The 15537-nt window shown below is 45.8% G+C and overlaps 2 protein-coding genes across 2 annotated transcripts in view; one reads left to right on the top strand and one right to left on the bottom strand.

The window, feature by feature from the left end:
- Positions 1-426: 426 nt before the first annotated feature.
- Positions 427-15537, bottom strand: part of adamts7 (a disintegrin-like and metallopeptidase (reprolysin type) with thrombospondin type 1 motif, 7) — a 106324-nt gene continuing 91213 nt past the window's right edge. Inside the window, exon 24 of the mRNA XM_077201624.1 lies at positions 427-2941. Within this exon, the coding sequence (XP_077057739.1) occupies positions 2793-2941 (149 nt within the window). The 3' untranslated portion in view covers positions 427-2792. The remainder of the gene's footprint in view (positions 2942-15537) is intronic.
- Positions 8650-14064, top strand: LOC143710638 (uncharacterized). The gene is made up of 2 exons (XM_077201631.1): positions 8650-11785; positions 12686-14064. The coding sequence occupies exon 1, from the start codon at positions 9077-9079 to the stop codon at positions 10559-10561; it is 1485 nt and encodes a 494-aa protein (XP_077057746.1). The 5' UTR covers positions 8650-9076; the 3' UTR covers positions 10562-11785; positions 12686-14064.

Genomic DNA, 15537 nt, shown 5'->3' with positions numbered 1-15537 from the left:
GCAACAGCACATTACAGACACGTAATATGAGTTAATTTTAGACTAATAATTTGAGAAATTGTTGCTTTCTAACCAAGTTTTTGGAGACAATGTGCTCTATTTACATCAAACTTTTCTTTTAAATAAGTTAAGGAAGTTTTGGTAACACTTAGGTACAATAAGGTTCATTAGTTACTGTATTAGCTAACAAGAACTGTTTGTTACAGCATTTATTAATCTTTGCCAATATTAGTAAATAAAAATCCAGCTGTTCATTGTTTCTTCAGGTTAGTTCACAGTGCATTAACTAATGTTAACAAATACAACCTTTGATTTTAATAATGTATTAGTAAATGTTGAAATTAATATTGACTAAGATTAATAAATGTTGTAGAAGTATTGTTCATTCTTAGTTCATGTTAACTAAGGTAATTAAAATACACACCATTTCATTTACAAAAACTATTTAATTAAGTATAAAAACAAAGTTGTTACAGAAGTGCAATATGGATAATATGTATTTAGACAACGGCACTTTCCACACAATAAAATAATGTAAAAAAAAAAGAGAGAAAAAAAGACAATATTATGTAGAAAATATATCCTATATGTAAACCAGAAAATGTTATGCTGGACAGTCCTGAAACATCAGTAAGCTAAGCACAGATTTACAAGCCTAAACAAACACTTCGTAAAAAAGTACATCATTACAAATCAATTCAAATTTCTCAGTGCAACTTGACAAACATAATATGTTGCATTTGTCGTTTTGATGTTGATCAGTTGATAGTGATGTAGTCGTCTGAATCATTCCAGCAAAACAACAAGAACAAATCATTTGACACAGCTACATCCCATGGTCCCTGGATCAACGAGTGATGAAAGCAAAGTACAGAGACGGCATATTCATATGCAAATGTGTAACCGCAGTGCAGCTGCTTTCTTCTATTGTTTTTTTTCTTTTTTTCTTTTCTTTTTTATAAATCCAACAAATGACACCTGAAAGTTGTTAAAGCAAAAACCTCTGATTCAGTTTTGGTCTAGTTAGATTATAACCTGTCTAAAGAGACGTGACATGTATAATTAGACTAGGCAGTTGAAATATTAAATCGACATGCAAGTGAAATATTAAAAGCATCCTGACATCTCACAGCAATATGCAGCACAGTTTATACAACGTGCAACTGAAGGTGCGGGCACACTTTCCACCGTTCTGCACATTTTCAGCTAAATTTCACTGAAACTGCACCTTAAGACTGAATGCACAGTTAGTGGTCATGTATTAATAATAACAAGGCCTACTAAACATTTACTTCATGTAGTATTACATGTACCTGACAAAAAAATATTGATGATGTCTGTAAGCATACAATACTTAAAGGAAAATGACTGCATTAAAAAGAAATCATTATATTTTAAGAAAGCAGATATTAAGCTATTCTATGTTGTAAGTTCGAGCTGCACGATTCTGGATAAATTGAGAATTACGATTTTTTTTTAAAGCAGAGATCACGATTCTACCACTATTTAACATGTCCTTTACCAGAGGTTCTGACAAACTGTGAATTGCTGCAGTCTATTTAAGAATAAGAATATTAAATCAACTCGATTTTTAAAAAATACTTAATTCAAGTTAAGTGATTGATTCAATGACTCCCTCATAAAGTCTTGTTTCATTTACTGATTGAAATAAAATTTTTGAAGGAATCTCTTGCATGATTCAATGAAAAATACAGTTTTTAACTGTCACTTGTCGCCACCTACTGGTGTAACAAAATAATTGATATAATTGTTATTTGAAGTGCCAAGTGATTTACTCTATTTTGTTCGCTACATCAGTACTATATCCAAACTATAAACTTTTATCCTAATACTTCTGTGATAATTAAATCATTGTAAGACAGAAATAATGATTCTCTGGTTAAAAAGAAATGGTTTCATATCTATATGTGGGAGTTTGAATTGAGATTGTGATCTTTTAACAATGAATCGTGCAGCTCTTATGTAAGCATTTGTAATTATTTAGTTTATTCATCTAAAAGGGTAAGTAATACAGACATTAAATTAAGATACTATAAATGTTGTCTTTAGATTTCAAGTACAAGCCAACACTAGACTGAGTGAGGAGCTTAACGCTCGCTACCTTTAGCACCAGGTACTTCATTACTGATTTTATATTTGATTTGCAATCAGAAGCAATAAATAGAAACATTGGCAAGCTCAACTTGCAATTACACAGAATTGCTCGCTAGTGGGGTGGTTATATGTGGATCAATGGAAAAAAAGTATGATAAACAGCACAAAACAAGAATAAAATGAATTTTGAAAAAAAACAGACAGCAACATAGTGTCGGCCCAGATCCGGCCCACATCTGAGCCGTGTGGAATCCACTTGTAACAGATGTGGGCCGACACTATGTTGCTGACTGGGTAACTGAACTGCAGTCTTGGCAGGGTTAAAAGATATGATTAAAATAGTCACATTATGAATATATTTGTTCCATTAATTGCCAGCTAGTAAAGAACATGAAAAATGTCCTCAGCAAGGAAGCTTAATTACTGTAGTCACTGTAGTGAGATGGCAAGATCCACTCTACCTGCTTTACTACCACTTATCTGAGATGATGGATGGAAATAAGCACCACTTTCTCTGTTAAATGTGGCTCCCTGATAAACTGTTGGTTAATCCCAGACAGCAACATAGTGTCGGCCCAGATCCGGCCCACATCTGGTACACGTGGATTCCATCTGGGCCAAGACAATGTTGCTGTCTGGCATATAATCTTGTGTTACAACTGGAATCCCTTTGTATGTCAGCGGCTTGCAGTGCGTTCGCCCCCCCGTGACGGGAGCCCGCAGGTCTTGCAACACTTTACCCGGACCGAAGGCACCTGACATCGGCCAAGCAATCGGAGGGTCTGACAGAAGCGGATTGTCAAAAGGTCCCGTAAACACAACTGACCTGAAAGACACAGACAGAGAACGAACATGAGAGACAGCGAGAGCACATACATGCACTAGTGTGTTCACACATCAGGGTATTTGTCCTCAAGCCAGGCCACACATTACAGCAACACCAACACCTCGAGAGTAGCGAAAAAACAATCACGCTCATCTCTGATGCTGGGAATACCTGGAATAAAATCAAGTATTTCATTACATAAAAGTATAATGGCTGCACAGCAAAACATAATTAAGGATAATTACAGAAATGGACCCCTTTTTTTTTTTTTTTTTACATTACTAGGCTTCTCAGAATCCAAAGCCGTATTGGTTGGGTAAACTTCTATAGTGGTGAATGGAAACTACAACAAATAGAATTTTAAATGTGCATAATCTAGATTCTTTTGACCAGCATTTTTGTTTCTGGGCCCTTTAAAGCACCACTAGATGTTTTATTTTATTTTCTAAAGACGAGAGAGAATTCGTAATATCACTCCTGACATCTTGCTGTAAAACACACTCTGTTAAGTGACTTTCTCAGGCTACGTCTACATTCATCCGGATAGATTTGAAAACTGAGTTTTCATTTCAAAACACTCTCCGTCCACACTAGCGTTTTCCAAAAGTTCCTCATCCACACTGAAATGTCGGAAAACGCTGAATTCACCTGACAGCGCACGCTTAAAAGCCTCATAAAAGCTCACTGAGATGATACAGACAAAATCAAGTTATCACACAATTCTTCTGGCAGGATCATTTTAATTAGCAAAATATCTATCTGATGCGTCCGGTCGCACTCACTCACCATGTTTGGTCTAAAACGCAACTGTTCATGTTTTGCCACGAGACAGCAAATGCAAGTGAATTTTCTTTCATCTTTGCAGAACTATGACATGAAGAGTGTGCAAAGTAACATATTTTAGCAACTGTGTGAAAGTGAAGAGCACATAACAGGCACAATACCACTATAAACATGAATATCTATGGGTTCAAAATGCGTCACATGACTAAACTTACGTCATCGTTTTTAAATACCTCAGTTTTTACGAAAACTGCGTTTTCAAAGGTATCCACATTGGAGAGCGTTTTCAAAAAGCTTTTCATTGCTAAAAACACTGTCTCAGAACAGAAGACCAAAACGGAGACAAAAAGATGCCCTTTTCAAACGAAATTGTACTAGTGTGGATAAGGCCTGAGAAATTTGTTCTAAAATGCCTATGTAATACAAAGGTGGGGGATGGTCAAATCAATCTGATGAAGGTAAGATGGGGTGAGGGTGAGCATGCTGATGGATTTGGATGAGGTCCAGCATACAGACAAACATTTTACACATTACAAATTCCCTCCTGTTATTCTATCACATTGGTTCCCACACTGGGGGCCGGGAGTAATAAAACGGGGACGGGGAAGACTAAGGGATAGAGTACAGTCAGCAGATTGTTATGCAAAACAAACCTCTTCATAGCGATACAAGACCCCACTGCAAATTTATCCTGCTTATTATGCACCAGCTTGCCACATGAGAAAATAATTGAACACAAAATATTAATTTGGCATATTTTATTACCTCAAGTACCCGCTTGTGCGGCCTGTTATCAGTTGTAGCGGTTGTTGTTGTGGAATAACAGTTTAAAGAATCAGAATTGAGTATCGCTAGGGAAAAAGCATTAATTAGTGATGGTTCAGCACTAAGCATAGAGAAGTTTGTCAAAGGACTCCCAGTGCCAGGAAATTGTAAAGCAGATGATGAATCTACTTCAAACGTAACCAGACGCAAGCATATATAATACCTTCTGTTAGTATGAAGCCAAACAAGATGCCACTTAGAGCCTTCACATCACAAAATGCCATATATTCCCATAAAAAAATCTCTGGTGGACATTTTTGTACCTTTGTTGGGCATGTTTTTCAGTGCATTCCGCAATACAAGATATATTTTCTTTCTAAATACCAGTTAGAAGACATCATGTGCCTGTAAAAGTGTGTGACCGGTGTCCCAACCACTTTTCTACTCGCTCAAAAATCTCAATGTCCAAGAGCCTCATGTATAAACATAGACTTCTCACAAAACACACACTGAAAGCCTGTGCCTTTGCACACGATGGGTGGTTGGTTGGCTGGATGAATGCATGATTGGTTGTAATTTTAATAAAAAATTACATGGGAATATGCATATGTCGCACTTTTTAACCATGCAAAAGCATGATAGCACTGGAGTCTGGTGGTACATTGAATGAAAGCAAGGACGTATGCCCATATACAATAAAATTGTTGTGGCATACACGAAAGGCCAATAAAACATTAGTTTAGCAATACATTTAGAAATACAATTTACACTCAGAAGTTGCTAGTAATATTTACAATTATTTACAAAGTAATGGCATTACAATGTGTTGCAACACATTGAATTAAATTTGAAATTTTGAGGTAAAAAGACTGCAATTGTATTTTCTTGTAAAATGTTCACAATGATCTTTGTTTTATTTGCAATTATACAGTAGACAACACTAAAAACATAGACAACCTTTCTTTTTTCAGAAAAACAAAAATGTTTTGATATTAAAATCACCATGAAATCAAAAAGGACAATTCAATATTATTTATGGAATATTGCAGTGTTTATTATAAATGATTTATCTGAGCACTGTGCATTTTTAAAAAATTCATGTGCCTCGTAATCTTGAGTCAGAATAACTTCCAACATCTCTTCTCTTCTCTGATGACGAGGACGGGGCAACCTGTCACTCATGAGATCCACTTGAACGGCCACACAATCATGTGTAAACAGGGAATACAGCCGAGGGCTCGAAACACTTCCCTGTGGAGTGCCAGTGTCGAGGGCCAGTGGGGAAGAGGATTTATTGCCAATCCACACACGCTGGTTTCTGTTGGTAAGAAAATCCAAGATCTAATTGTAGGAGGTGGCACTTAGTCCCAGATCTAGCAGCTTGTAGATCAGCTTGGTTGGGATGACAGTATTAAACGCAGAGCTACAAATCCACAAATAATAGCCTCATGTAGAAGTTTTTACTGTCCAGGTGACTCAGAGTGGTGTGCAGTGTATGTATAATTGCATCCTCTGTTGATCTATTGTACAGTCGTTTCACTTGTGTATACGTCACAATAGGGGGGAAAAAACTAACAGAACTTCAGTTTCAACTTATAACTGGTGATTGAAACACTCTGGGTCACCACATTTTTTTTCTTGTTAATTGTTTTATTGACATTTAGGGACACCCCAGATAGCAACATACTGTCTGTCCACGTACCAAATGTGGGCCGGATCTGGGGGACAGCATTATTGTAGATTCCCATATAATTAGTTCATCATCCAACGCAATCTGATGGCAGTTCATAAATATTTTACGTTTTGGCAAATTGGTGGCTATTCCATATGACTTTTTATGATCTCTACTTAAAGGTGTACTTCACTACTGGCAAAATGGGCTTTCGTTAAAACTTGGCTGCATATGTAGTAGAAAGGCTAAAAAAAATTGCATAATGCACTGGGCATGCAACCGGGAACACTTCCCATATATCCTGATGTACTTTACCGCAGTCCGCCAGATCCAGGTCGTAACCGGATCTGATGAAGGACCTGCGCCTGGACACGACGACAACGCATCCCTGAAGTGTCAACTAGTCTCTCCCATTCCCTTTACCTCTGAACAGATAAAACGTTGTCGGGATAATTCCGGTTCACGTGGCTACACGGAAGCGATAAAAAATTCTGTATTATACATTTTTCAAGGCTTGCACCTTGGAACCTATATCATGGTTTGCACTCTCGAGCCACCAGGCATTGTTTTGTGCAAATGAGTGGGCCGGAGCGTGTTGAGGGTTTTCTGTTAGAACGGTGTCGTGTAAGCGGCCCCTAAGTTAATAACTAATGATCGTTGCGACGGAAGTGAATCAATCAAAACTAACTTTAGCTGGACAATAACTTTATTCTAGAGCTGCTGTAAAGCCAAAACAATCTCTGTTAATGTAATTTCCTATTATATCTGTAAAGCTGCTTTGAAACAATCTTTATTGTTAAAAGCGCTATATAAATGAAGGTGACTTGACATGTTGCCGTCCATGGCCACTCCCACCAGTCTGCTATAAATATGCTTACCAGAGTCAAACATCACCATACTTTAGTAGGAAATACTGTTTAGCAAACTTTTAGTCATGATGCCGTTGACTTGTATTCTCATCCAGGTGCAAGAATTCAATTTCGCATTAAAGGCAGTGGCTAAAGCCTTCAAAAAAATCGTAAATACGTCTAGAACATCGCAGAGGAAAATCTGAAAAACTTCCATGTTTGTAGTCAACATTTCAGACTCGATGACAATGAAAAGTGTTTTAGGAAAAAAGGAGGGGAAAAAACTGACACTGTTGCATACAGGTAAGAAAGCTGTTGCCATAGTGTTCCATTTTTACCCATAATGCTGATTAAACAGAGAAAGTAAGATACAATTTTCAGAACTTTTATAACAAGCATGCATAATTTGTTGTCTTCAGTATGTAATTCAGTGCATGTTTTGCTTCTCACAAAAAAAGTTCATAAATAGTTTATTGTAAAGCTTAGCTTCTAACATATACCTGCAAAGCTTCCTAGCTTTTGCTTTGCTCTCTGCTCACAAACACCTCATTACGAGCCTGTGAAAGCTGTCATGCTCTGTCAGCTCAAAGAAAGTTAAAGCCCACCCACACTTCACATGGTGCATAGTCTGCTCATCTATGACTGTGTCATTCAGAGTTCATTCAGTCACAGCACATGTTATGTATGATTCAAAGCACACTTACCATATTGATAATACAGATCAAAGAGTGTCAGTGCCAAGTGAGGCTGCAGAACAAATCAATGAGCAGCTACTAAAAGCAGTGAATTAATGGACTGACCATTAACAGGTTAGTTCACCCAAAAATGAAAGCATCACACGCATCACACACATGACCAGCGTCGGCCAATAGTGAGCCTACGTTCTGACGTACAATCCAGAGGCGCTGCGCTGTTACACTACGTGAACTCACTCGAGACCCACACAGAAGAAAATGAATAGTTGAATAAAGTCATTATATATTTTTTTGAGCACAAAAAGTATTCTCGTCGCTTGATAAACTTGAGGTTGAGCCACTGTAGTCACTTGGACTATTTTAACGATGTCTTTACTAACTTTTCTGGGCTGGCAGATATCAATTACCTGCTTAGATGAGAGATTAACTGTACCATTCAATCATATTATCCAATATTTTGATCATGGCTTTCAATTATAATTTTTTTCAGATATACTCAATATTGTTAAGTATTCATAATCATGAACGAACATTAACCTCTAATTACAACTCAATCATTGAAAAGAACAGTGTGTGTGTGTGAAATAATGAAAGACTTGCACATTCCAACGCACGCACGCATGCGAGCACACACACACACACACACACACACACACACACACACACACACACACACACACATCCTGTATTTACATGATTTATTCCACACAGAGAGGAAGACTGATTCCCGTGACACACAGTGGCCTTCGGCTGGTAGAGGACTTATTAATCCGGTCTGAACTCACCCCACCTCCCCAACATCCTGTAGGAGCTGCTTTAAACAATGCTGAGGAGTCGGAGTGATACAGGAAATGTAGTTTGTGTTTATTTTTGGTCACTAATTCAGTCCTCAAACCAAATCAGCAGACAGAAGGCAATTCTCATGGAAACTATGGAAAATACTGTAAATCACAGTTCCCTTTCGTTGTCACTCCGAGTTACGTCGGATGACGACGAATGGGGTTTCGCTTAGAAAGCCTATCAACTTCGAGTATTACAAAACGAGCCAATGGCAAAGAAATGCCATGGGTCTTCGGAATTTGCATGGCGTAACTCCGCCCCACCTCGTGGGTATAAAAGGAGGACGCCGGCAACAGGCAGATATGTTTTCGCTTCGGAGCCAAGTGTAATTCTTCACTCCTTAAGCTATCTCTGATTGTCAGCTTCTTATGAGACGAGCAACTCTCCAGTGTTGGTGTGACGGCGATCTCCCGGCGAGTGCACACTTCCTGCTTATCTGAGCGTGGTTTGCCAGCGAGTGTGTTCTCCGCGGGTGCTTCAGCACTGAGTTTCTCTCACAAAAAGAGCTTGCGCGCGGCACGTCTTTTTAAAGATGCCTCGCCCGTGCATTTCTGGTTGCGGTCGACTGGTGTCTGACTCTGATGGGCACGAGCGCTGCTTGGTGTGTTTGGGCTTTGATCACGCTAAAGCAGCGCTCGTGGATGAGTCATGTTCTTTCTGTGGGAACATGACCATCGCAACACTTAGATCGAGACTCAAGGATCTCGCAAGAGTGAGAGTCCCCTCATCCACACCCCGATCTAGCGCCTCCTCGAGAGGCTCTACTTCGGCTGGTGGCCAGGGTGATCTGAGGGTGACTGTGTGGAACAAAGCGCCGACTATGTGTCCGTGCCCCGCAGCACCTTCTCCAGTGTTGCAACCCGCGAGCGTTCAGGGGATCCCCGCGGGACCGTCCTTTCAGGTCCCGCGGGTGTCCTTTGGAGCTCCAGAGGAAGATGCGATGTCAATCGCAGCATCACTAGGCGGGTCTGATTCGTCTGGAAGTGACGACTCGTCACAGCTGCCACCCTCGGGTGTGAATACGGCTGTGGCTCAGTCCGATCCAGAGATGACGGCCATGCTTTCCCGGGCGGCCGCGAGCATTGGTTTGGAGTGGAACCCTCCACCCTGCCCTGAGCGCTCGCGGCTGGACGATTGGTTTTTGGGTGCAGCTGCGGCTTCCCGTCCTCAGCCTGCCCCAATACCTTTCTTCCCGGACGTGCATGATGAAATCTCGAAGTCCTGGAAGACTCCCATGTCTTCCCGCGACCGCTCGTTGATTTCATCCGCCTTTCCTCCCCTCGATGGGGCAGCCGCCCGTGGGTACACTGGGCTCCCCCCGGTTGAGCGCTCTGTTGCGATGCAGCTGTGTCCTCAGAGTGCTTCTTCTCGCGGCGAGCCTAAGCACCCATCCAAGGCCTGTAGGTTCTCGTCTACCCTAGTGGCGAAGTCCTACAGAGCGGCGGGACAGGCGGCTGCCTCTTTGCATGCCATGGCCACTCTGCAGGTCTATCAGGCGCAGATGCTAAGGGACATGCACGAGGGTAGGACGGACCCAGGGCTCTTCGATGAGCTGCGCGCCGCCACCGACCTCGCCCTCCGGGCGACGAAGGTGACCGCACGCTCCCTGGGTCTGGTGATGTCCACAGCTGTGGTCCAGGAGAGACACCTATGGCTGAACCTGGCTGACATGCGGGACGCTGAGCGCTCTCGCCTGCTCGACTCCCCCATGTACCAGGCCGGCCTATTCGGCGGTGCGGTGGAGGACTTCGCCCAACAGTTCTCCACCGCCCAGAAACAGACTGAGGCCATTAAGCATATTCTGCCCCGACGGCCCGCTGCTGCCTCCACCCAGCCGACCGGGCAGGTCCCTCAGTCTGTTCGCCGCCGAGGGCGCCCTCCTGCGGCTCCCGCCCCTCCCGCCCGGCCCAAGCAGCAGCCTCCACCCAGGCCCGGTCGCGGAGGAAGTCGTAAGAAGGCGCCCCAGCCCTCTCCAGCCCCGCCCCCCGCTAAACGCCGGGCCAAGCGGCGCTCCTGAGACGGGCTGCTCAGGGATGCTCCTGGGATTACTTCTCAGGAGACGGTAGCAGGACCACTCCTTCCCCCGGTGGAGGGCCGGGGGAGAATCTTTTGTTCTCCACTCCCCGCTGCTCACCCACGGGTGGGCAGCACCCTAATGTGGTTAAAGAAAGAAGTAACATTCCCATCCCTGAGCACACAGAGTTCTCGGACGACACGGTGCGCCGCCTCCGAGCCGTGCACCCCTCGTCCCCCTCTGTCCCAGAGCCGGTTGACAGTGCGCGCCGTCCCCGGACCGTGCCGCTCTCTTCCCCCTCTGTCGCCAGCCCCCTGGCAGAGCAGACCCCCGTGGAACGTTCTTCCTTCCCTGGTCTCCTCTGTCAGGGCGCGGTTAATGACTGTGCCCCCACACCGGGCCGCTATGCCGTCCACGTCCGGGCCAGTCATTCCGCCCTGCTGCACCATCGGTGGGAAGTCTGTGGTCCGTATGACCCCGCTGGTACAGTTCTTGGGAGCCTGGCTAGAGCTTCCCCTCCTGTCCCGCTGGGTCGCACGGACGATCAGGCTCGGCTACGCGATTCAGTTTGCGCGGTCTCCTCCCCGCTTCAGGGGAGTCCGCTCCACTTTGGTCGGTGGCAACGCCCCTATCATGAGAGCAGAGATCGCCACCCTGCTGGCGAAGGGTGCGATCAAGACCGTCCCTCCGGCCGAGATGAGGACCGGCTTCTACAGCCTGTACTTCATTGTCCCCAAGAAAACCGGTGGGTTACGGCCAATCCTGGACCTGCGTGTGCTGAACCGTTCCCTTCACAGGCTGCCGTTCAAGATGCTCACTGCCAAACACATTCTCGGATGTGTGCGGCCCCAGGATTGGTTTGCAGCAATCGACCTGAAGGACGCCTACTTTCATGTCTCCATTCTCCCTCGACACAGACCGTTCCTTCGGTTTGCCTTCGAGGGGCAGGCATACCAGTACGCGGTTCTCCCTTTCGGGCTAACCCTGTCTCCTCGCGTCTTCACGAAGGTCGTCGAGGCAGCCCTTGTTCCCCTTCGGGAACACGGGGTTCGCATCCTGAACTACATCGACGACTGGCTGATCCTAGCTCACTCTCGAGACCAGGTATGCGAACACAGGGACCTAGTGCTCCGGCACCTAGCTCGTCTGGGCCTTCGGGTCAACTGGGAAAAGAGCAAACTTTGCCCCGTGCAGAGGATCTCTTTTCTCGGTATGGATATCGACTCGGTCGCCATGTCCGCGCAGCTTACGAGCGAGCGCGCGCAGTCACTGCTGACTTGCCTGAGACAGTTCGAGGGCAAGAGTACGGTTCCACTGAAACTCTTTCAGAGGCTCCTGGGGCATATGGCATCTGCAGCCGTGGCAACGGCGCTCGGATTGCTTCATATGAGACCGCTTCAGCGTTGGCTTCGCGACCGAGTCCCGAGGTGGGCATGGCAACACGGCACCTTCCGAGTAACAGTTAATCCGTCTTGCCATCAGACCTTCACCCCGTGGTCGGACCTCAGTTTTCTAAGGTCCGGAGTGCCCCTGGAACGAGCTTCGCGGCATGTTGTTGTAACGACAGATGCCTCCTCCACGGGCTGGGGTGCCATGTGCAATGGACGTGCTGCCGCGGGTTCCTGGACAGGACCCCGCCGCCTCTGGCACATCAATTGCCTCGAGTTGCTGGCCGTACGTCTTGCTCTGCGCCGCTTCCGGGCCGTGCTCAAGAACCAACACGTACTAGTCCGTTCAGACAATACCGCCACTGTAGCGTACATCAACCATCAAGGTGGTCTACGCTCCCGCCGTATGTCGCAACTCGCCCGCCACCTCCTCATATGGAGTCAGAAGCATCTGAGGTCGCTTCATGCCATTTATATCCCCGGAGCCCTGAACTGTGCAGCCGACGAGCTCTCACGGCTTCAGCCCCTCCCGGGAGATTGGCGACTCCATCCCCAGTCGGTCCAGCTGATTTGGGACCAGTTCGGGGACGCACAGATAGATCTGTTTGCCTCTCACGACTCGACCCATTGCACCCTGTATTATTCCCTGACCGAGGGCACGCTCGGCACGGATGCACTGGCGCACAGCTGGCCGCGGGGCCGCAAATATGCGTTTCCCCCAGTGAGCCTTCTTGCGCAGACCCTGCGCAAGGTCAGGGAGGACGAGGAGCAGGTCATTCTGGTCGCGCCATACTGGCCCGCCCGGACCTGGTTCTCCGAACTAGTACTCCTCGCGACAGCACCTCCCTGGCCGATTCCCCTGAGGAAGGACCTCCTTTCTCAGGGACGGGGCACCCTATGGCACCCTCGTCCCGATCTCTGGAACCTCCACGTGTGGCTCCTGGACGGGACGAAGCAGGTTTGAGTACCCTTCCACCTACGGTGGCGGCTACCATCACTTCCGCTAGAGCGTCGTCCACGAGACACGTCTACGCGTTGAAGTGGAACCTCTTCATCAACTGGTGCTCTTCTCACCGAGAAGACCCCCGGAGATGTTCGATTAGTGTCGTGCTTTCCTTCCTTCAAGAAAGGCTGGAGCGAAGGCTGTCTCCCTCCACCCTGAAAGTCTATGTTGCCGCTATTGCCGCACACCATGACCCAGTCGAAGGTAAGTCTGTTGGAAGGCACGACCTGATCATCAGGTTCCTGAGAGGAGCGAGGAGACTGAATCCTCCTCGCCCTCCTCTCGTTCCCTCTTGGGACCTCTCAGTGGTTCTAACTGCCCAGCGGAGTGCTCCCTTTGAGCCTTTGCAATCAGTGGAGCTTAAGTTCCTGTCTATGAAGACAGCGCTCCTGGTTGCATTGGCCTCCATCAAGAGGGTGGGGGACTTGCATGCATTCTCCGTTGACGAAGCGTGCCTGGAATTTGGGCCGGCTTACTCTCACGTGATCCTGAGACCCCGGCCTGGATATGTGCCCAAGGTTCCTACCACTCCCTTCCGGGACCAGGTGCTGAACCTGCAAGCGCTGCCCCCGGAGGAGGCAGACCCAGCCTTGGCACTGCTCTGTCCAGTACGCGCCCTCCGCGCCTATGTAGACAGGACGCAGTGTTTCAGGACCTCAGACCAGCTCTTTGTCTGTTATGGTGGGAAGCTGAAGGGAAAGGCTCTCTCCAAGCAAAGGTTGTCTCACTGGATAGTGGACGCCATTGCCTTGGCATACCAGCAGCAAGGTCGACCGTGCCCCCTTGGTGTGACTGCCCACTCCACCCGGAGTGTGGCATCCTCTTGGGCTCCAGCGCATGGCGCCTCGCTAACAGACATCTGCAGAGCTGCAGGCTGGGCGACACCTAACACATTCGCCAGATTCTACAATCTCCGAGTGGAGCCAGAGTCCTCTCATGTACTCGCTTCAACCAGCTAGTACTGGACCCGCTCAGGTGTCTTCGCTTGCTCGCCATTCCACTCCACGGACTGGATACGTGCGATATTCTCCTCGGGTGAGCTTCCCCGAAAAGCCCTGAGTTCCTCCAGCACTCCTGACGTTGGCGCCAGTGTCTATTGCCTGTGCGTCGGCTAGGTGCCTCCCGTGTGCATGGTCCCTCCCCTGAGCGACCCCCACATGTGTATTTCCACTGTAAGCCTCCCGAGCATGTGTCTTTCCCTTGGCAAGCCACCTTGCCACCCCTGGGGTTGAAATATTCCACCTGCGGCTGGACACCCCAGTGTTCTCCATGTCTCCTTCGGGTCACATGTGTATTCTCTAAGTCCCCCCCTCTGGGTTGGCAGTAATTGCATATTTCCCCTGAACTTGGGATATGCTCCCCAGTGTACCTTGGTATTCCTGTGCTAAATAGGAGTCCTTCGTCCGTGCCAGTCTCACGACAGGGATCTCAGATTTACGCAGGGCACTGGAAGACAGCTGAGAAGGTGGCGTGATTAGACTGGTAACCCCATTCGTCGTCATCCGACATAACTCGGAGTGACAACGAAAGGGAACGTCTCGGTTACGTATGTAACCCTCGTTCCCTGAGTAGGGAACGGAGACGTTACGTCTGCCTGCCACTTTCCGCTGTAAAGCGGGGATCGCCTGAGCTCAGTCTTGGCTCCTCAGCGAAGAAACATATCTGCCTGTTGCCGGCGTCCTCCTTTTATACCCACGAGGCCATGCAAATTCCGCAGACCCATGGCATTTCTTTGCCATTGGCTCGTTTTGTAATACTCGAAGTTGATAGGCTTTCTAAGCGAAACCCCATTCGTCGTCATCCGACATAACGTCTCCGTTCCCTACTCAGGGAACGAGGGTTACATACGTAACCGAGACGTTTTCCAATCAGGGATTTCCGCCAACCTTAAACATGAAATCAGAATTTGGATACTTCTTTAATGTAAGTTTCTAATATAAGTGTGTAGAGTCATGAAAATATGTATTTTTAATCTTCCATCAATAATATCCAACAAAATCACATCTGAAACTGATTTTCTTTTGAACTGGTGTTACTTTTACCTAAGTTTAAGTTAATGTGCTTTTTCGTAACAGCATTTTTTTGTTGTTGTTGTAATGGACAGAACAACCCATAAAAAACATTGCATATAAGAATTGCAAATCTCAATGTCTCCTACTGTAGACAGCATTGATAGTAAACAGAAAGCAAATAGAGACTATCACAGATTTTAATATGAACTCAAACTTACTCTTCAAATTCTTCCAGAAACAAATCTGTGTTAACAATTACTTTTCCTAAAGACTCCCAGCTACTAGGGAACTTGTTTTTTTTTTTTTTACATTAACGTTACTGAATTTTTCTTCATAACTTTGACAGAACCTTGCCAGAACTTTGGCAGAAGTTATCTGGTCTTTAATAATGTTCTCAATGCAATAAGATTATTTAAACATCATGAGTAGCTGCTCATTATTTAAAGATGTCCTGTACCACAGGGTTAACTTGTTATATAACAGCCTTCATTAAACGGTGTAAGAAAGTAACAGCTGACTTCAGTTGAAATGCCATGAAAATCCACTTGTGATCTATTTAGACAGCGTCAAAAGAAT

Source organism: Siphateles boraxobius, unplaced genomic scaffold, assembly GCF_051911475.1.
Source record: "Siphateles boraxobius isolate OS27281-9 unplaced genomic scaffold, OSU_SipBor_1 48, whole genome shotgun sequence".
Classification (NCBI taxonomy): Eukaryota; Metazoa; Chordata; class Actinopteri; order Cypriniformes; family Leuciscidae; genus Siphateles; species Siphateles boraxobius.
This window is presented reverse-complemented; position numbering and strand designations above follow the sequence as displayed.

Coding starts and splice junctions, on each gene's coding strand:
- LOC143710638 (XM_077201631.1), top strand. CDS start 9,077: ATGCCTCGCCCGTGCATTTCTGGTTGCGGTCGACTGGTGTCTGACTCT.